General features: G+C 40.2%; 1 protein-coding gene across 9 annotated transcripts in view; it reads left to right on the top strand.

Moving 5' to 3' along the window:
* Positions 1-22,226, top strand: part of lgs (BCL9 domain-containing protein legless) — a 63,592-nt gene that overhangs the window by 38,217 nt on the left and 3,149 nt on the right. The window contains exon 5 of one of the 9 annotated variants that reach the window (XM_070282326.1): positions 15,828-15,919. The exons of the other annotated variants lie outside the window; for them this stretch is intronic. Within the exon in view, the coding sequence (XP_070138427.1) occupies positions 15,828-15,904 (77 nt within the window). The 3' untranslated portion in view covers positions 15,905-15,919. Of the gene's footprint in view, positions 1-15,827; positions 15,920-22,226 lie in introns of those variants that run through there. 9 annotated transcript variants of the gene reach the window in all.

The following is a 22,226-nucleotide window of genomic DNA, read 5'->3' on the forward strand; positions in this document are numbered from 1 at the left end:
TTCGGGTTGTCCCTTAATGCGTTCGGATCTTTGAATCAAAAACACTGCCATTTTGTAGGCTAAGCCTAAAAAGGACTCCATAGTATCTACACAAGAATTTCAGCGCGTGTTCAGCGCATTTTGAATTAATGATCGTATTTTACCTCCAGGAGTACCCTCATCGGATTCTAATCTTAATCGTATAGTTTAATCTCCTTAATCGTGTCATTTACTACTAAGTTAATAGAGTGTAAAAAGTTAGAGTGTACTAAGTTAACAGAATTTGGTAAAAATACCATTTTCGGTGTTCTTGAAGATAGAAATTTGGAACTTTTTTTATATTTATTATTCTAAAAAATGGGTTATGTTATGATATAATAAGGATCGGCCAACTTTATCCGATATTTACGATATACATATATCCGGGGTTAACAGCAAGGGTATATCAACTTCGGCTTTCCGAAGTTTCTTTCCTTTCTTGTTTTTTTTGCTGTAAACCGGTGTTTGCCAATTTAAGACAAAACAGTATCGCGTCGCGTGTGCTGTGAAATATTTGGAGGCAATTAATAATTATAATGATTTTTCATCCTAGCCTACCATCCTCTGCTAGCTATGCAAAAGCGTTTAGTTTTGGATGCCATTTCCCGTAGATCTGGCCTCCATTATTGTTGTGATAATTGTCGTGCTGTTCAAGAGATAGACTAAGACCGGATTTGAAGAAAAAAATCAATGACCAGCTCTGCGCGCTTGACTCTCAGTTTAGCGGCTCTCAGCTCGTTTACCTAGTTTTTTTCTAGAGAGAACATTTTCGTCAAGAACATCAGTCTGGTACCATAAAGAAGTAAAACCAGTAGTTAGAACCACTAACCAACGTTCCACCTCTTCTTTGTCCACAAATTCAAAAAACTAATCTCGTCACTAACACTTAACATATCTATCAGAACACCACGGGACTACGTAGCAAACTTCCTAAACTGTATTCTGATAGTTCTCTCTTTGCATCCCAAAAATCTTTAGCTCCGAAGTTTTTCCAAGTAAGTACACCTTTTTTAGACATGATCGACCTCTGCGAAAATAATTTAATTGCATTTAAATCATTCTGTCCGGTAAATCTTTCTATAAATTAACGAGTGTGAGGGGAGGGGAATGGTCGATGTGGGGTCGCCGCTGTCTCCAATAATTCGTAGCCGGTCTGCCGTTCTGCTCTTATGTTGAGAAAGGGAGATTGCTGTCTCCAATAGTTCGTAGCCGGTTGGCCATACTGCTCCTATGTTGAGATAGGGAGATTAGGGTGGAAGGGAACTGTCCTTCGATACCGCTGGCCTAGAGACTCAGTCGGTATATTGGTTAATAAAACATTTAACAGCTAAAAGTCGGAGTTTCATTAGTAGGAGCTGGTGCTCTTGATTTATTGACTACAAAATATGAACTGAACTTAAGAATTAACAAAAGCTCATGCATGACCGGATGCCCGTGGCAGACCGCTGACCATGCACATTTTGCAGAAGTCATACGATCGCGGTCAGCCAATGAGACAAAGCCACGGCCCATAATAGTAATTCGTTATTCTCGTTTGCGCCTGCAGTGTTGTTGGAGCAGGACCAACCCGCAGGAGCAGGATGTCAGTGTGAGGCTAACGGCGAATCCCGCGGCAAACCAAATCCTTGGTGCACCTCCAGCCGACACGCCCTCTCTGAGCTCCTGCATCAGACGCAGTTTGTGCTCGTTCATCCGTTGTAGTAATGGCAGACTTAGTATGTGATCGTGTCCCGTGATGTTATTTAATGGAGAGGCGATTCCCGGGCTATTTTTCACAGAGCAATTGAGGTTAAAATACACGGAGTCGTTAATCACCTCCTTCCTGTCGAAAATAATAACGTGGGTCCCTATTATGGTTGCTGTGGGACCGTCATCGATGGTAATGCTAGGTAGGTTAGGTTAGGTTGAGGCGGCGATGCGGGGCCAGTGACTGACACCCCCATCCACTTGAGCCGGTGGGGCTCCTTGTGATACCGCACAGGCAGAGGTCCTACAAAAGGACCTCTCCCTTCCTATCTACTGATGTGCCCAAGAGTGTGCTATCCTTCCTGCGGCGGCTCGCGGTCCCATCCAGATTTACGGATGAAAGCTACGAGTCTGCGTGGTGGTCTGTTAGGTCCGTGAGTGTTGCTGCGCCCAAGAATTTGAGTCGGCTGCGGCCCAGTGCAGGGCATTGACACAGGAGGTGTGCGACTGTCTCTTCCTCTTCTACATCCCCACAGCTCCTGAAGCAATCATAATGTGGCACCGCTAGTCTAACCGCGTGTGATCCAATTACCCAGTGTCCCGTGATGGCCTTGACTGCCAGACTACAGTCCTGCCCATTAAGGGCCATAAGCATCATTGATCTCTTCCTAGAGCGGACATGCCATATCATGCGTGAATTCCTGCAGTTTTGGGGATTTCTCCAATTCCTCAGTGATGCGCGGTCAAAGTGATCCCTGCATTTTAGCCTACACGTAGCTAAGGGGATGCCTACTGGTTCCTTCTCCGGGAGAAGAGGATTGGTAGTAGAGGTCTGCTCTTGCTAGTTCGTCAGCGGCGCAATTACCCTCGTGGTCCCTATGTCCGGACCCATATGAGGTGGATGTCATACTTCTCTGCCATCTCGTTAAGAGATCTGCGACAGTCATTTACTGTCCTGGAGTTGGATGAGAATACGTCAAGGGCATTGAGTGACTGAGAGGATATAGATTGTGTCTCGATTGTCAGTAAGTGCTGGGGATCTAAGTGCTTCCCCGATGGCTATTACTTCTGCTTGGAACACACTACAGTGGTCGGGGAGTCTGAAGGATTCATTTAGACACAGCCGTTCGCAATGGAAACCGCCTCCCACCTGGCCATTCAATTTTGAACCATCTGTGTAAATATGGAGCGGACCGTCAGGTCCCGGGATTTGTGTGGCCCATTCCTCCCTTGTTGGAAAGGAGGCGTTGTATTTTAAGGTGGGATTATCAACAGGTACGCAGTAGTCTGAAGCCCCCGTTGGCGTGCAGTGGTGTAGGTCCAACTTGGTATGTTCATAGTCGGTCCTTTTCCATATGCCCGTCTCGCGTAGCCTAATTGCCGATAGCGTGGCTATCTTGGTCCCCATTATCTCTACCGGTAATAGGTCGAGTATGAAGTCTAGGGCATCAGTCGGTGTAGTACGTAGGCTGCTGTGATACAGACCTCCGCCATCCTTTGCGTTTTCCTAAGTTTCTCTCTAACTGTGGAGTTTGTGAGAGCAGGCCACCAGACACCACCCCGTAGAAAAGTATTGGTCTTAGGATTGGACCGCTGTGTAAAGGCATCTTACTATTTTTGGGGACATTCCCCATTTAAGGCCAATGGCTTTTTGGCATGTATAGAGCGCGATTGTTGCCTTGCTAGCTCTTCCATAGTGTTTGACTTCCAGTCCAGTTTCCTGTCTAGCGTAATCCCTAGGTACTTGGCGCTACCGCTGAGGCAGAGTTTTTCTCCTGATAGTTTTTAGAGTTGAAGGAGACATCTCCGACTCTATAAAGTATATATATTCTTGATCAGGATCACCTCCTGAGTTGATATGAGCATGTCCGTCTGTCTGTCCGTCTGTCTGTCTGTTTCTACGCGAACTAGTCACTCAGTTTTGAAGCTATCGTCTTGAAACTTTGCACACATCCTTCTTTCCTTTGCACGCAGTATAGAAGTCGGAAAGGCCCGGATCGGCCGACTATATCCTATAGCTGCCATATAACTGATTGATCGGAAATGGTATAACTTTGGTGTTTTTAGAGTTAGAGAGAGTTAGAGACACAAGAGCTATTTTTTGCAAAATATTATGACGTGCCAAATTTCATAAGGATCGGCCGACTATATCCATCCTATAGCTGCCATATAACTGAACCATCGAAAACAACCCAACTTTCGTGTTTTTAAAGATAGAAAGCTGAAACTTAGTACAGATTCTATTTTTGATTAGTTGATACAACCTACCAAATTTCATTAGAATCGGCCGACAATATCCTATAGCTGCCATATAACTGAACGATCGGAAATGGTTTTTGGTAGAAATACCAACTTTGGTATTGTTAAAGATAGATGTTTGGGACTTGTTTTAAATTTAGTTTTATAATAAATTGGGTTATATTATCATATTCTCATAAGGATCGGCCAACTATATCCGACGTTTGCGATGTATATCCGGTTTTAACTGCAAGGGTATATCAACTTCGGCTCCGCCCGAAGTTAGCTTTCCTTTCTTGTTTTTTTTTTACATGCTTCCGCTTGTGTTGTTTTTTCACAACCTTCTGCTCAATACCTTCTGCTTTTTATATTATTTAAATAAATAAGCTTATTTTATTTCGCTTCTTGGTTTCTTTTGTTTAACAAATTAATACAAAATAATAAATTAATATAATAAATACTTTATTGAAATTTATTTATGTAGGAATGCAGAAATAGTAAATTATTTACGGTGTCAGGCCCTAATCTATTTCTTTTTTCGGTTATAATATTGCCTGCTAATGAAAATACTCTCTCGGCCGCTGCACTGCTTGATGGAATAGAAAGAAGTTGCAATGCTAATTTTGATAAAAGAGGATAACAGCTTTTCTTGGATTGCCACCATTCAATGGGTTCAAAGTCCTCGCATAAAGCAACTCTCGCTGTACAATAACTTTCCAATTCCTCAAAATAACTTTTCCTATTATTTGAATATGCAACCAGATGAGAAAAGAAAAACTTATTCTTTGGTACAATTGTTTGGTTTTTAGAGCTTGTTGCTAATTGGACGTTTGGACTTCCTTGACGTGATTCATTGCTCGAAAAACTATTGCCTCCGGGAAATTCATTTGTTTTATCATTGAAATAATGCATTTTTTCTAAACAGAAACATTTAATTTCAACTATATCCTCATGTTCCATGATTGCTGCAGGTGGATATAAAAAAAATTCAGTTTTATGCCAAATACTTAAGTTTTTTTTCCCAAATCGTATTTACGTTGATCTTCCGGCTGTGATTCGCATAGTGTTTTTATTTTCGTTATAGACGACAACACAAAGCATAGAGAAGAACTACAAGTTTGCAGTTCTTTGAAAATTCTCTCAAAATCGTCAAGGAGAATCAATATTATTTTTAATGAATATACGTTAATGCTTTTAAGTTTTGTAACCCATTCAGTATCTCCCAATATTTTATTAATTGTTGTCCAGTTATCTACTATGGATTTAAGCATAGTATAATTCGAATTCCATCGAGTAGGGCAAGAATTCTTTAATGTAGTATTTAGTCCGATTTTAGTCCAAGAATGATGTCAATCATTTTGAAGTCTTTTAAGTAATGAAGAGTGACTCCCAAAAAATTTCTATTGACGTATTGATCCGACCACATATCAATAGTGGCCGATACTTCCCCATTATCCACTGCTTCTTTTATTTCCTTGGAGATGAAATTGCGCTGTTCTTCTGCTTCTTTTTCAGCATTTCGGCTTAATGTCGTTAGGTCAGGCAGTAGATCGTCAATATATACATTCGCCCCATATGCAGCTCCAATTTTCACAAAAAATTCCACCAGGTTTCGAAATCCAGTCCCGCTTACTGCCGAAAACGGGCGACAATCCTGAACAACCCATTCACTGCACTTTTCTATGGCTGATTCCAACGTCGAAACTTTTTTTGCCTCCTTAGGATGTCTCAAAGACAGACAACATTTGTGCCTTGACAAATTCGAAGTTTGGTGGGCAACCAATTTTAAAACTTTTCTGTATGTATTGCAAAATATCCAGCCTTGAAGGACAGTTCGGTCTTCTTGTAGGATATCACTTAATATGGTCCATATTACACTTTTTCCACTTTTTGTGTGCTGGAGTTACGGTGTTTTCACCACGCTCTATTTTATTTTTAAATTTTTCCGACGACATTGCAATCTTTCCAGACATAATTAAAAATGAAATGAACTTGAACGCAAAAGAAAGTAATAATTAAAAAACAGGCGTGTACATGTGTGCACCCATACATATATGTACACCATGGTGTGTCCGAAACACCTGGGTGATTTATATGGGTTTTGCCTACTCATGCATATTTGCGTCCTGCTTTTTTTGTTATTTGTGCCTCTTTCTAATTTCTTTTTTTGTGCGAGTGTGAAAAGTCAAAATAACATCGGCACCTGTATGACCGGATGCTTAATAATTCCAGCACTCATGCCACACACAACATGTTTGATGAGTGGGGGTTTTTACTTTGCTAAAGCAGGTATGAGTTGCATCGAGACAACAGTTGTATGGGGTGTGAGTAAGGTGGCAAAAATTGACACCCTTGCAGTTCTCTGGTGAGAGTACGCCTCCTTGCGGAGTGTCTCTTCTGACGTATCTATGAATAGATTCTCCTCCTAGTGACGCCTCAAAAGTCTTGTTTACCAGGATCTTCTTTATAAGGCGTACGGATTGATCATCTATTCCTAGTCCCATCAGCGCATTGATTATCGAGCTTGGTTGGATGTTGTTGAACGCACCTTCTATGTCTAGAAAAGCAATGAGTGCGCAGTCCTCGTCACTAAGTGCCTTTTCGACGAACGTAGTGATCTAGTGGAGTGCCGTCTCCGTGGATAGGCCCTTCCTATACGCATGCTGTGATTCCGAGATATCATCTGGGTTGATAGTAAGATTAATGTGGAGGCTCATTAGTCTCTCCATTGTCTTATAGGCCTCTAAGGCCTATAAGCCTGTCGTCCTTCCTCCTCAAGACGAAAGGCTTGTAGGTCTGAGCTCCTTAGGGGTACAGTGCGATGGTTTTCCCGCTTTGGGTATGAATACGACCGTATTTTGGAATTGGGATTGTGAGAGCCTCTAGAGTTCCTTTACTGGACGTGGTCCAGCTACCTTCCGAGGTTTTAATGTATCCTACATTTAAAGCAGTTGTTGCGAGGACCTTCCGGAGTCGGGAGGCCTCTGATGTTTGCTGAATGTTTGTGCAGAACTTGGTCCAGGAATTTCTTTCTGCCTTACGAAGTTCTTTGTTGTATTGCCTAAGGTTCGCTTTATACGTCTCCCAGGCTGTCTCCGAGTTTGTCTTGCTGGCAAAATTAAAGGCCTTGTGGGCCTTGGTCTTAAAGGTCGCAAGGGTTTGCGACCACCATGCACAGTGGTTGGGCTTGTATTGAGCCGCGGCCATAAATACTTCTAGTTCAGATATTGTAACGAAATTTACACCAAAATTCTAAAAAAATATTTAAAATGCATAGTAAAAAAATTGGTCATATCGTACGACTATATCATATAGCTGCCATAGGAACGATAGGATAAAAATAAGTATATAGTAGGAAAAACTTTTTTGTTTTTCAAGATATGTAAACCAAACTTACAAATTTTATGCGTGTGGCCAGTTTTATACATGCTTGCTAAATATAGTCCAAATCGGAAAACTTTATCATACTGCTGTCATAGCAAAAATTGTAAACAGAAATAAGTACCAGTTTCAAGTAATATTAAAATACATTAATAATAATAAACTTTTGTAAACAAATTAGGAGCCATATCAAATAAAATAACAAAACATAAATAAAATCAAAAAAACAAAGAAAACATAATAGTTAATCAAATTCTTCTAACAAATCTAAAGTTGATTTCTTTAAATTGGACTTAAATTTGCAAGGTAATTTCATTAGTCCTGTAATAAATGGATCAGAATACAAAAGTATTCTGATAATCAACTTGATTAATATTGCATAATTGCAGTTTTCTTCCGTTTGTATCTATTCCAAAAAGTAGCCATTCTTTTGCATATGAAATAAATTCGTTTTGGTAGTTGGCTTAGCTCGGGAATGTAACCGTTCTTTTCAATTTGCTCTTGCATAGCTTCAATATTTTTTTTTAATCTTCCAGCGTTCTGCACACCAAAGATTAAAAATATATAGTCGTGTAAATGCACACTTATGGGAATCTCCTAAAAAGTGAATTTCAATGATATAAGTAAATAGAAATATTTCAAAAACATTACAAGCACTAGCGACGAGAACAAAACAAAAGCACAATAAGGAACAACTTTTCCTTGGCAAACGCTAGATAGCATCAGTATTTTTTCGATTATATTAACATCTGCAAATTTCTGCAGCTGATTTTAGGCATACAGTACCCTCAAAGACGAACACATTAACATACATACTATTTGTGGGATTTCGTGGGATCACAACTAAAACTTTAACTAAACATGAAAAAGACGTTTACAAAAAAGACAAAAAAGGGTAAATAGATCTAAAATACACAAAAAAAAATTAATTAGTCAGATAAATTTCATAAAACCCATTTATTAAAGATAATACCTTCAACTTTAAAATGCATTTTAAATTATTAAATTTGGTAAATTTTTGCGAACGTCCGACCTTTTTAAACTTCACTTTTGTTTTGACGAAAAGCTCACTAACGTAGCTGCAGCAGCAAAATTGAACACGTGTTCACACTTTGCATTCTATTTTTAGAATGTCCCGTTAGATTTCCGAAAAAAACTAGCTTGCAATGACAAAATGTGGTCAATTTAGAGACAAACTATTTACATTTTCAATAATTATTTTCAAGTCGATTTTTCGATTTATGGCCTACGGGCGCAACCACTGTGCCATGGTGGTTTCTTTGACTTGTTATTGCCCGATCTGATTTTGGGACAAGCTTTATTGAATGCCCTGGCATTCGTAACGCTGCCGTAAGCGTGTCCACCATGGCATCCAGGGCTTTCCTACTGTCAACGTCTCTTGTTAGAGGTTTCCCCAAGGAACTTTCTAGTTTTTTCATGTATAACTCCCAGTTTGCTTTTCTCGGGTTGCGTACCGTTAGTCGATAAAAGTTCTCAAAATTGACCACTAATACTATGTATCGATGGTCCGAGAAAGAGTGCTTCTCTAGGACTCCCCATCAGAGTCAGAGTAAAGAGTAATGCCAAGTACTTCCCTTCTGTTGACTATGAAGGTGGGTTCTGTACACTTGTTACCCACCAGAAGATTAAAGCCTACGATAAAATCGAAGATTGACTCACCCCTCTCGTTTGTGTCAGTGCTTCCCCACTGATGATGATGGGCGTTGGCATCGCAACCTATGATCAGGTCGATCTTGTGCTTCCTGCTGTCTTCCACCAGCTGTTTGAGTAGCGTGTGCGGGGGGAGGGCCTCCTGGTCGAGGCCCATATACGCCGAACACACCCTTAGAGGGCCATTTGGGCTCTCTATGGCTGCGGCTAAGTGGTCTTCATTACTGAAATTGGGTAGCAAAAATATGCTAAGGTTCTTTTTTGTGAGGATGCAGGTTCGCCTTTTACCTGTTGTATCGGCTTTGCAGAGCTCATACTCCGACGCCCCCAACCCAAAAATCCTTTCTCCAAGGATCCAGGGTTCCTGGATGAGGGCCACATCAGCTCCACTATCGGCGAGGTGAAGTAGGAGAGCAGCTGACGCCGCTTTACTGTGATGGAGGTTTATCTGCTATATTGTGCTTCTTTCTGTCTTCCAACAGCTGTTTGAGTAGCAGGAGGGCAGCTGCTGAGGCAGGTCGTCCTCACACTCAACGAGGAGACCGTGAAAGCCCTGGAAAGGTCGGAGCACCGGTTAAAGTATGGATTTGAGCATGTGACGGTCCGTATTTATAAATCCGATGCGAAGAGGAAACCAGGGAGACTCTCCAGTCTGCCGTTGGAAGCGTCGGATTGCACAACCTAAGCATCGTTAGGATGGTCTTAGGGTCGGCTGGCTTTTCTGTGAGCCACACTCGCGCCCTCGGTTTGCTTGGGATCTCCTCCCAGTCAACCGCCACAAGCTTAGCCCCGGGGTAGACCTCTCCAAGCGATGCTACCATTCGCTTGTAGGTCTCTACTGATCGCGCGTCTTGGCAGGCAATTCCGGTCCTCCGGTCTGTAGCATCTCCTCCACGAAGCGTCGATGCAACTCGTTAACCACTCGTCGCCAAAGGTCCTTGGGGATGAGCCCATCCAATTAGGGTTCTTCCCTTCGTCACTTCGGCGAACGAGTGGGAGGTCCTCCGTGGACCTCTGCCGATGGGTCCGCCCTCATCAGAACGAAGGCTGCTCTTCTCCTATCTTTATAAGAGCCTTTACGCTGCGTCGAGTGAGACGCTCCCGGACCAGGGTTCGCCTTTGGAGCCCCGCCGGTTGGTTTAGAGGTTGACCCTGGGGTCTTCCTCTCCACACCGTTCGGTGGTCCCATGGCTAGCCCCGCTTTGGAAGAAGAAGCCTTGGCAACCTCCTCCTCCGCACCGGCGCGTCCCGCCTCCAGATGTTGCCCCTCTGTGGGGGGCTTCTTCATCTCAGCAACTCCTTGGCTTTTGAGAGCCTTGGAGTTTGACGGGTCAGGGAGTTAGGGAGTTCCGTTCTCCACTTAGCTTTTTATTTGGTAAGGTAGTATTCATGTTTTGGTCCGACGAGTAGGCGGGAAGGGGTTCGTCCATCATGACACATCTCGCTTGTCACGATATACCTGGTTAAAACTGGAAGGTCGGCCGGTCCCCAAGAGTTCGCATATTAGCGTCCGAGCCTCCCCTCGGACACGCATCCTTCGGCATATGTTGTTCCACCTTGGATTAAGGTGATTTAAGGAAGGGAGTGTTCTTCTCCCCGCCCGACTACCATTAGCCAGCATCCTTAGCACAGACATGACCTTACCGGGACCTGTTACCAGCCGCCCTCACGTGGAGAGTATAGTCGCACTACCAGCGGTGTACACAGTTACGGCACGCAATTGCTTGGTCCCCCTGTTGTACCCGTTGGCTGACGGCCTAATCCTAGGTAAGGGGTTCCAGATTGCTGGGCCGCGTCCGGCATGTAGCCGCCCCGCCTGCATGTAATTGCCTGGCGCAAGTGTCGTGGGACGCCTTTTTGTAAAATGTGGCCAAGTTGGTAGAAGCGCAATCGGAGACTGCTAGGATTCCGTCATCGCATTCCGCCACGATGTTGTCTTCTATTTGTAGCATAGTATGGTAGTGTGCGACAGGGAAGAGCAGGACTTTTTTACAAATAAGCTTAACTTTAGGATACTGAACTATGACATGGAAAAAAACATTAGATTGAAAAACTTTAATCTTAGATACAGCCATAAGACTAACTATGGGGACCTCCGTGAACTCTTTGTCAAAGATAGATTTAAAGTCGTTGTGAATAAATATAACCGGATTTATAATATTGTTCTTGACAAGTGTGATTGTGAGCATGCAATTTTGTAATTCTGAAAAAAGGATTGTATTCCTGGCTAGAAGTGTTTCGAAAAGGTGGCCGGAGTCAACTAACCCGTCCCTTTTTCTCTTTTTTACTGTATCTGTAAGTTGGTTAATGTGTTTCTGTGTCTCTGTGTTGATTACAACCTGCCTATTGTTTTCTTCAATCAGCGCTGCTTCGTTTGTTTTAAAAGCCTGTGGAGATTGTAGTAGTATCGAGTTCTGTATAAAGGGGCCCATCCACAGGAGAGCATGTTCGGCGAACATGTTGTGCTCGACGAAATTTTTCCTGTGGATGGTAGTGTTCGTTGTCAAATTTTGTGTTCGTCAAAATGTTCAAATGGAATTGAAATCGTTCTATTTTGACAACGTTTGCAACAACATGCTCGCAAATGGATGGCAATGTTGGCACGAACGTCAGTTGGAAAAACGTTTTGGTAGAGCAAAATGAACAAAACATTCCTGCTAGATTTTAATGATAGCCTAAAAAATGAGCCTGCGCTATGGCACGCCAAAAGCGATGCACACACTACAAGCAATTTCGTAATAATGCATAAGAAGTTCAACTCAAAAAATACAAAGAGTTCGATGAACACTGTTCTTCCTTTTTTTCGCTTCATAAGTGCAATTACAGTGCCGCAGTCATTGTCCGTTGACATGTTGATAGTTTGCAAATTTATCGAATAATGATTTTCGCACGAATGTTGGCTCTAGTTAGTGGAGAAAATAAAATTCAAGTAGGCGAGCATCTTGACGAACATGCTCGCCTGTGGATGGGCCCCTTAACATAAAAGCGAGTATGGATGGTGGAGATGTTTATTTTTTTAGTGTCCTTATGGACCACAATCCCTTTAATGAGAACAGACGTTTTTAGTTCTGCTACTATTCTAAATAGAGCGGCGTCATCTTATATCGCAGTCTTTTATTATTTCGCACGAGGACCTTTTCCCCAACTTCAAAGACTCTGTTTTGTCTTGAAGTGTTGATTCTGCCGAGGTTGGTCTGATGCGCCTTGTCAATTTTGCCTCTAATAGCCGAGTTGACTTCGTCGCAGCTGGCATGGATAACTTCCGCTGGCCTACAATCCGTGACTGAGTTCAACGATCTATTGTATTCTGCTGTAGCCCGCCACACTAATTCCACAGTGTCGTCAATTTTTTTTTATCGATTTTGAGGCTCTTGGCTATTTCTGCCAAGGTACTGTGGAATCTTTCCACTTGGCCATTGGAGCTACTGTGAAGCGGTGGCTCATTAATGACATCGATGCTGTATTGGTTTTTCAGCAAAAACGTAATCGTTTCAGAATTGAAGGAAGCCTCATTGTCACAATAGATGGTTCTAATTTTGTCGTAATTTACCAATTGGAGTATAGGGGCCCGTACATCAATTATTGCCCAAGAAGATAAGGGCCGTACGATGGCGAACTTTGAGAACTTATCGATGCAAGTTAGGAAGATATTTTTGTCGGTAGAAAAAATGTCAATATGTAACATCTCCCCTACATATGAAGGAATTGGGGTGCTTCCTGACTGCTGTCGCTTGGGTTGGCGATCTTATTTGGCTTTATTGCAGACTTTGGAATTCGCGACAACTTCTCTGGCCAGTTTTGACATGTTCGGGAAATAGTAGTCGCGAAGGATTTGCTTGGCGTTTTCCTGCGCAGCTTTGTGGGCGCGGTTGTGTTCTGCATTAACAATTTCCAGCTTTTCATTGGTATTTGTAATCTCAGTTATAAAGGTTTTACAGTGCCAAAATTTCTTTGCAGGGAACTACTGTTGAGGCATGTTGAACACAAGCTAGTGTCGGAAAGTCGCAATGGATCGCGTTTATGACCTTGGCGCTGATGATTTCTTTAACAGTAAATAATTGTTTAAGTAAATAACGTGGCGAGTTCTATTGCCAAAAACAATGTAGTCTCGCCGAAGTTGTTAGTTTGTCTCTTCCAAAATATTTTGGTTTCTGAAGCAGTTTTGGGGTTTATCCGTAGTCCCGATGGTGTTTGAGAGCGAAAGCTCACTGCACCGGACTGAGCCTCAACCTCTAGGTTGTTCAAGTGTTGGCGAGACAGCGCATTGGCTACAAGGTTTTGCTTCCCGGCCGTGTAAAGCCACTTTCCGTTGTTTTTGTTTATAAAGGCCTTCCATCGCTTGATTTTAGCGTTGGTGTTTCTGTCAGATACCGCGTAAGTCAGCGGCTGGTGGTCTGTGAAGATCCAAACCTCCTGAGTGCCGTAAAGATAGTTCTGTAGTTTGCCTATGGCCCTAACTATCGTCAACAATTCGTTGGTGTCGTAATTTAGCTCGCAATTTTTAAGCTTATGCGAGATCATTGTAATGGGCCTCCTATTCCACCTGCTGAAGCGTCAGTGGTTAGGTCGAATGTTTGACATCCTCTGATGCCAGGATATTACGCAGGTGGTCAAACGCATTGCGCTGGGTTTCATCAAACGTAATATATACGCACGCCTATATCGATGTGCGTAATACGTTTGGTTTCGTTTTCGGAAAAAATAAAAACGTCAACGACGTAGACGTAACATATCTTGCCTATTTCTCGATGGTTGCCGCAGAACATCATCGATGGCTCTTTGGAATATGCTACCTGCGTTTTTTAATCCGAAAGGCAATCGGCAAAATTCGTATTTCCCTCCGTTAGCTGAGAACGAGGTTTTCCCGATTTTTCTCGGCCAAGTATATCTGAGGATACCCTGACTTCAAGTATAGGGTAGTAAGTACTATTTGGCTTTCCCCAAGTTTGCCAGAATCATGGGAATGCTTGGCATAGGGTAGCGATCGGCAATTGTTTGCTCGTTTATTTTCCTAAATTCGATTACCAAACGCTTCTTCCTGATGTCATTATCGTCAGTCCCTTTTTTGTCAACTACCATGGGGTAGGGGTATAATCTGGAGTAGACGGGTTGGTCACTCTTAGTTCGAATAGTGGCGATTACCGAGGTGTTGAAAGTTAGCGCCTCGTTAGAGGTCAAAAACACCTTTATTCTTTTCAGAATAACTTTTTTGAATTCGGCTTTCGGCGAATTTGGTACCACTATTTCATCAATTTTGGTGAAATTAACGTTTTCACAGTCAAAGAATTTGAGCTTTTCAGTGACGTTTGTGTATTTTATCATGTGCCCCTATGTGCTCTTATGTTGAGATAGGGAGATTGCTGTCTCAAATAATTCGTAGCCGGTTGGCCGTACTGCTCCTATGTTGAAATAGGGAGATTAGGGTGGAAGCGTACTGTTCTTCGATACCGCTGACCTAAAGACTCAGGTTAATTAAGTCTTTAACGGCTAAGTCTCGGGCCCATTAGGGTGGAACAAAATTATTAAGAAGTGTAATAATAATAATAATAATAAAAATGATTAATATTAATAAAGGGAATATGAATTGACCTGCTTAGCCTAAGCTGGGATTTGGTTGCTAACTTATACTGTGTTCATACGATCGCGAATTCACACTTTCAATCGACGGTTCAGCCGATTTACGAAAGCTGCTTATGATTTCAGCCTAAAAACACTTATTGGTGGTACAAATCAGGTGGCAACGCCGTGCATAAATTTTTTTGAAATTTTTTAGCGACTTTGGAAATTAATTTTCCGATTCTTATTTTCCGATCATATTTTTAAATGAAAAATTAATTTTTATCCATCGCGTTGCTTGGTTTGTTGACTTTTTGTAAAAGTCTGACCTGTCTTAAATATCTCATTTTACCCGGCTGTCATCTCTACTTAAATCAAGTCACAAAATGATATGTGTCGAATAGGGTTGTTGATATTTGAAAAAAATATCGAATATCGTAAATATCGATATTCCGAAAAATATTATTTCAGCCCGATAATATCGGATGCAAAATTGTCGATATTATCGAATATCGGTATATATCACCAATGTCAGGGAAAATAACATTTACAACATTCCATTTCAAAAAAAAATTCATTTTTATTCTGAAAGTGTATGTGCAACGAAAAGGAAGGTAGTGGCTTCATATAAATTTAATTGATCCAATATTTTTCGTTGACCGATTTCAAGAAAACCCGCTTTTTACTATGTTCGTGGGTCATTTTGCTCCGGTTGTCCGAAACAACAAGTTTAATCGGGGAAGCAAGCCGTTCAGACGGCACGGATGACGCAGGAGGAACCAAATATTTCAAGGCAATTTTAGACAAAAGTGGCATAACATTACGATTCCCTATCCAGTACGTTAAAGGGTTATCAGATTTTTTTGCAAGTGGGTGTTGAAAATAAAGCTGCATCTCATTTGGGAGCTGTTCACGACTCATTTGAGCTTCTGCAGTGAGGTTTTTTTCTTCCACATGCTTGAAGTGCTTGTCCCACGTGGACGTATGGATTTTTTCTGTGGGAGAAGATTCCTTGTCCTGTAAATAACCACTTAATTAAGAAAATCAAATATCGGATGGAAAATACTCTAAACGCATAATTCGCATTATGTAAATGTATCGAGAAGTCTGATGACCAATTTCTGTTTCTGGAGCCATGCACTCTATATGCCGTCTTAAAACCCAGGTCCAAGGTATAACCAAGCTAGCAGTTACGTAATATTCTCCGCTAATTTCTTCAGAGGCTTCTTTGAATGGAGCTAGTAGTTCAATAAGTTTTTAAACTACTTTCATTTCAGAATTCTGGAGCATGTCTGGAACGTTTTTGTCCTTGTTTCTATTCTGCGCAAGGGCTGCGCAAGGAATCCACTTTTGAGCGCCAAGAAGATTTGCGGTTAAAGCCTTAGCATTTGCGGCACTGTCAGTAGTCATCGACAATGCTTGTTTTGCGATTGTGATTCCAATTCTTCCAATACTTCACCAATTACGCGACTCATATACACCCAGTCCTTTTTTTACGCGGTTGTTGGTTCTGCCACTAATCGCGTAAAAAAAAATCGCGTAAAAATGGTAACCGTAATGGTAAATGACTAATGACTAGATTTGCAATAATTGATACACATAGAGTAATCGCAATCGCAATCGCAATTAAAGTGAAAAATCCGCGAAAATAACCGCGTAAAGTGAAATCGCGTAAAAAGAGATCGCGTAAAAAAGGACTGGGTGTACTCTCCTGTGTGCGCCTTAAAATAAAATATAATTTGATGAAAAACACAATGTTTTTATTTCAAGATATGTAATATAATTGCAAATTATTATATGAAAATATTAACTTCAGAAAGTCGAATTGCTGTAAGGCAAACACTGTCAAGGCCCAATGGCCTCTGCGAGGAAGTGAGCTGTTAATGTTAAAAAAGACCTTGTTGAATTCGTAACGGTAACGACATCACTTGTAAAAGATATATCAGTCACACTCTGGAGAAAATTTTTAACTACTGCAACTTAAACTTCATATCTCTTATATCTTTGTTCATATCTCTGTTTCATATCTTTGTTATAAATCAAAAACGAATAAAATTTCAATAGATAATCGATCTTACTGTAAATCTAGAAGGCATTTGGTAACGAGGACAGCAAATGTTCATCAAATTGTTCAGACCGACTTTTTCGACACATCTTATTGGGAGATTATCTTTGCAAATCATAAAGACTATCGCTTGGGTAATTTTTCGGTTCACATCACCTCCTTCTGTTAAAATCACATGTTAAATTAAAATAGCGAAGTAGAGTGCACTGTTTTTTTTAAATCGTTTAAAATATGTTTTATCATAACATTCATGTGTTACCTTTATATTTTTCAATGTTTTCGACGCACTGGTTCAAATTTAATTGACGCAGATCACTGCCAGTATTATCAGATCCAGCGCTCTGTAACAAAACAACAACACAAAATACGTGAAACAAAACAATAACAAACACTACAGCAGCGATTTCAAATGACGAAACATCATCATAATAATCGTATACTTTATTAACATAAGTTTTAAATGTCGTATTTTGATTTAGACCTATTTTCAAAATTCGGGCAATTTGTGGATGTTTTGTTTTAAGGTGCGCCCGAGTGTTAGTGGTATTCCCACTTGTTTTCACTACTTTTCCACACACAGAACACTTGCTTTTCGAAATTGAAATTTTTTCAAAATAATCTTTCGCTGTCTTTTTTTCACCTATATCGCCAGTGCTTGTGCTTGCTTCCAGGAAGACTGAACAGAGACAGTTGTTTTCGAGGGCATAACGATAACGATATTCTATATTTGTATATCGAATATCAATAGTGTCGTACTTTAAAATATCGGGACGATATTATCGAATATCGATATTGATATATTAATATTCGCTAATATCGATCAAATATCAACAACCCTGTCGAATAAACACAGTTTTTTCCATATCATGCTTTTAAGAATTCGTGATTGCCATCCGTAAACATAGTAATACAGTACCTGTTCATGCCTCCTTTGTCCTAACAGCCCACATGGTGACATCATTTATCCGCTATTCATTCCGTTTTTAATCTTAGGTCCGATCATGACCAGCTTGTATATAACTCACCATCTTCATTACTTATCACGCATAAATCGCCGCGGGCATGTTGGACATGTCCCTAGGTCAAATTAGACCTGAAATTCGTTATTAGACTTAATATTGGCTTGTGTTTTGTATCTGATGCAGATCGTACCTCTCTTTCCAGAGCTTTGCCATCCGTCCGCTTAAACAAATCCTCCTTGGTTTGGCTCTTAACTCTTGGCTCTTACTTAAATAAAAAAAAAAAATGCAGTAGTATAGATTTTTGAAGATATCTACTAGCTTGGTCAAATTTAACCATGCATAACTCGGAATGTCACAGGAATTATTTTTGCCGGTGCTGGATGAATTTACTCAAGATCCGAAGCAGTTTTATAACTTTATAAACACTAAGAGTAACATGTATCTTGTCCTCCCCTGCTTACGTTGGAAAATTCATCTGCGACTTCATATTAGGCCATTGCCTATCTATTCGCAACATTTTTTTAAACAACTTACTCTCCTTCTAAAATAAGGTTTTAGAGGTGGACACGGGGGAACAAGTCCCCTCAAACAACTGCTGTGGGACAATTAGTTTTAAGCGGATTTCCACTGAAAGAGTATGTGGTGGCTGCATTTCTAGACATCCAACAGGCCTTTGACAGGGTTTGGCATCGGGGGCTCCTGTATAAGCTAAAAGGACTTCTTCACCACCAACTGTTTCAAGTTGTCGGCAGCTTCCTTTCTAATAGGACCTTTTCCGTTGTCCTGGATGGAACAACCTCCGTGTTAAAGCCAATCATTGCAGGAGTTCCCCAAGAAAGCGTCCTTGGACCCATCCTGTACATGCTCTTCACTCGCGATACTCCTCAGCAGCTACACAGAAGATCTATGTTTTTTTTTTTTGATTGCTCCATTGAGGTTAAAATCTATCCTAGATACTATTGGACCGTACCAATAGCATGCAAGATTCACCGGCATGTCTAGCCGGCGCCTACGTACTAAAGACACCCCCGCACACACCACAGAAACTGCAGTACCACTGCAAATTATTGCTTCGCGGTGAAGGGTTGCTTAATATAGGCATTCTCCCTTAAGCGACGTTAATTTTCGAGTCAACTGGCTTACCCAGTCCCATTGCTCCTGTGAGCTGCACATAAATTTTACAATCTGCTCCGGAGCTGGTAGTGATCCAACGCTGGCACGATACCTCCTACAATTGTAAACAAGATAAGATAGCTAACTTCGGGCGGAGCCGATGTTAATATACCCTTGCAGTTAAAACCGGATATATATCGCAAACATCGGATATAGTTGGCCGATCCTTATGAGAATATCATAATAAAACCAATTACAATGAAATATCTAAAAAAAAAGTCCCAAACTTCTATCTTAAAAAATACCAAAGTTGGTATTTCTACCAAAAACCATTTCCGATCGTTCAGTTATATGGCAGCTATAAGATATAGTCGGCCGATCGTTATTTGGCATGTCGTAATGCTTTGCCAAAAAAAGCTCTCGTGTCAAATTTAAACTCTCTAACTCTAAAAACACCGAAGTTATACCATTTCCGATCAATCAGTTATATGGCAGCTATAGGATATAGTCGGCCGCTTCCGGTCGTTCCGACTTATATACTGCGTGCAAAGGAAAGAAGGGTGTGTGAACAGTTTCAAGTCGATAGCTTTAAAACTGAGAGACTAGTTTGCGTAGAAACAGACAGACAAAAGGGCATGCTCATATCAGGAGGCAATCCTGATCAAGAATATATATACTTTATAGGGTCGGAGATGTCTCCTTCACTGCGTTGCACACTTTAAGAAAAAATTTAAATACCCACTGCAAGGGTATAAAAATGTGCTCTTGGTCCTCGTATGCTCCTGGGCAGTGGAGGTATTTTCTGTACCCTCAGTGGCCAGATCTATGTGTGTAGCCACTTATGCGGAAGTCTCGGCCATTTTGACAGGACCCTGCTGAAATTTTTTAAAAAGTTTGAGAATTGGTCCTGCCGATGGAACGTTTTTATTTATCCTGAAAAGTTTGCAGTGGTGACTTACACACTTCGTATTAACTACTCCCCCGAGCTATTCCTCCACGGATAGTTAATTCCACAAGCGGTCGAGCACAAAAACCTGCACATCACCTTTGATAGGCGCCAAAGTCAGAAAAACACGACAAAAATTCAAAAATGTCAGTTTCTTGCGAAAAAATTGTATCCTCTTTGTTGAAATAAATTAAAGATATATTTTTTTTCAAAAGCTACAACATTTAACTATTAAAAAACGTCTAAAATTTTAAAATCGGTTTAAAATTACGCGCTTAGGAATTTTTAGGAGCAAAAAAGTCCCGAAAAACTGTTTTTTCTAAATAAATCAAGATTTTGAGGGTGTTAGAAAAATTTCAAACACGGTTTTATACTATACTCGACCTAATGAACAATTCCTACTAGGTCTCTTCAAAAGTTCCTTCAATTTTTCTTTTTTTTTTTGTCGCACTGTGTTATTGTTTTGTAAGCTTATGGCTCTGTCCCGTACTAGAATGAAATATTTTTATCAATAAATAACAAAATGGCGAACTCATAAAAAAAAAAATTTTTTATTTTATTTTAAATTAATGATAATTAAACAAAAAAGGAAAGCTAACTTCGGGCGGAGCCGAAGTTGATATACCCTTGCAGTTTGCGCAGGATATATATCGCAAACATCGGATATAGTTGGCCGGTCCTTATGATTACATAATACTAAAACCAATTAATTAAAATACAAAATCTAAAAAAAAGTCCCAAGCTTCTATCTTCAAAAATACGTAAGTTGATATTTCTACCAAAAACCATTTTCGATCGTTCAGTTATATGGCAGCTATAGGATTTAGTCGGCCGATCCTAATGAAATGTGGTAAATTGGATCAACTGACCAAATATAGAATCTGTACTAAATTTCAGCTTTTTATTTTCAAAAACACGAAAGTTGGGTCATTTTGGATCGTACAGTCATATGGCAGCTATAAGATATAGTCAACCGATCCGAGCCGTTCCGAATTATATACTGCGTGCAAAGGAAAGAAGGGTGTGTGCAAAGTTTAAAGACGATAGGTTTAAAACTGAGACACTAGTTCGCGTAGAAACGGACAGACAGACAGACGGACAGACGAACATGCTCATATCAACTCAGGAGGTGGTCCTGATCAAGAATATATATACTTTATAGGGTCGGAGATTCTCCTTCACTGCGTTGCACACTTTTGGACAAAATTATAATACCCTCTGCAAGGGTATAAATATCAAATAATGACAGAGAAACAGCCTCTAAACTTTAAACGCGTTTTTTTCGGAACCACATTTTTGTGTGCGGCGCAGGTGATTCACAAAATTCTATGGTACCGATCTAACTGAAATTTGAATATGTTGTTCTAAAAAGTAACACCTCTGTCCCGTACTAGAATCATTTATTTTTAATGATTAGTTTTTATATTATCATTAATTTAAGATACATTTTTTTAATTAAAAAAAAAATTTTTTTTGTGAGTTTGCCATTTTGTTTTTTATTAATGAAAATATTTCATTCTAGTACGGGACAGAGCCATAAGCTTACAAAACAATAATCTATTTAAATTTTTTGTTTCGGATGACACTAGCAGTTGAAATCACCTGCGCCAGGGACCTACCTTTTTTTTTTATATGCATACTTTGGCATGCTATAAAGTGTATTAAACTACACAAGAATAAGTTAAACAAAATATTTTCAAATAGTTTCTTATGCCTGTAAAAACATATTTGAAAATTGAAACGATTGTATTATTTTTTATTACAACAATTTTTTTTTTAAATAACCTCTAAAAGTAGGTCGGAACATAAGACTACATCCTTAAATAATCGGACATTGCCGCTGCCTGGTTAACTTCAGTTAACTTATATATATTCTTGATCAGGATCACCTCCTGAGTTGATATGAGCATGTCCGTCTGTCTGTCTGTCCGTTTCTACGCGAACTAGTCTCTCAGTTTTAAAGCTATCGTCTTTAAACTTTGCACACACCATTCTTTCCTTTGCACGCAGTATATAATTCGGAACGGCTCGGATCGGCCGACTATATCCTATAGCTGCCATATAACTGATTGACCGGAAATGGTATAACTTTAGAGTTTTTAGAGTTAGAGAGTTTAAATTTTTGGCAAAGCATTACGGCTATTTTTTGCAAAGCATTACATGCCAAATTTCATAAGGATCGGTCCGTATATCGGCTTCGCCCAAAGTTAGCTTTCCTTTCTTGTTTGAGCTTTCTGTAGCTTTTGTTTTTTCTAATCGCGCTTCAGCACCAATTTAACCGAACACATTTATTGAATCTGAAAATAAGAAAGATAAGACTGATTTGATGTAACAATCCATAATCCAATTTCATAAGGATCGGCCAACTATATCCGATATTTCTATTATATGTATATCCGGTCTTAACGGCAAGGTTAATATACCTCGGTTTTTATATTTTGGATCAAAACACTGACATTATAAAAATGAAACAAGCTAGTACTGGGTAAAAAAATGTTTATAAAATAACATAAAAAATAAAATAACATCTTAAAAAATTATTTCCTAACTCTACCTTTGACTGAACGATTTTTCATTTTCTTTTTTTTTA

The sequence above is a fragment of the Drosophila bipectinata genome, chromosome 4 (genome assembly GCF_030179905.1).
Source record: "Drosophila bipectinata strain 14024-0381.07 chromosome 4, DbipHiC1v2, whole genome shotgun sequence".
Taxonomy (NCBI): domain Eukaryota; kingdom Metazoa; phylum Arthropoda; class Insecta; order Diptera; family Drosophilidae; genus Drosophila; species Drosophila bipectinata.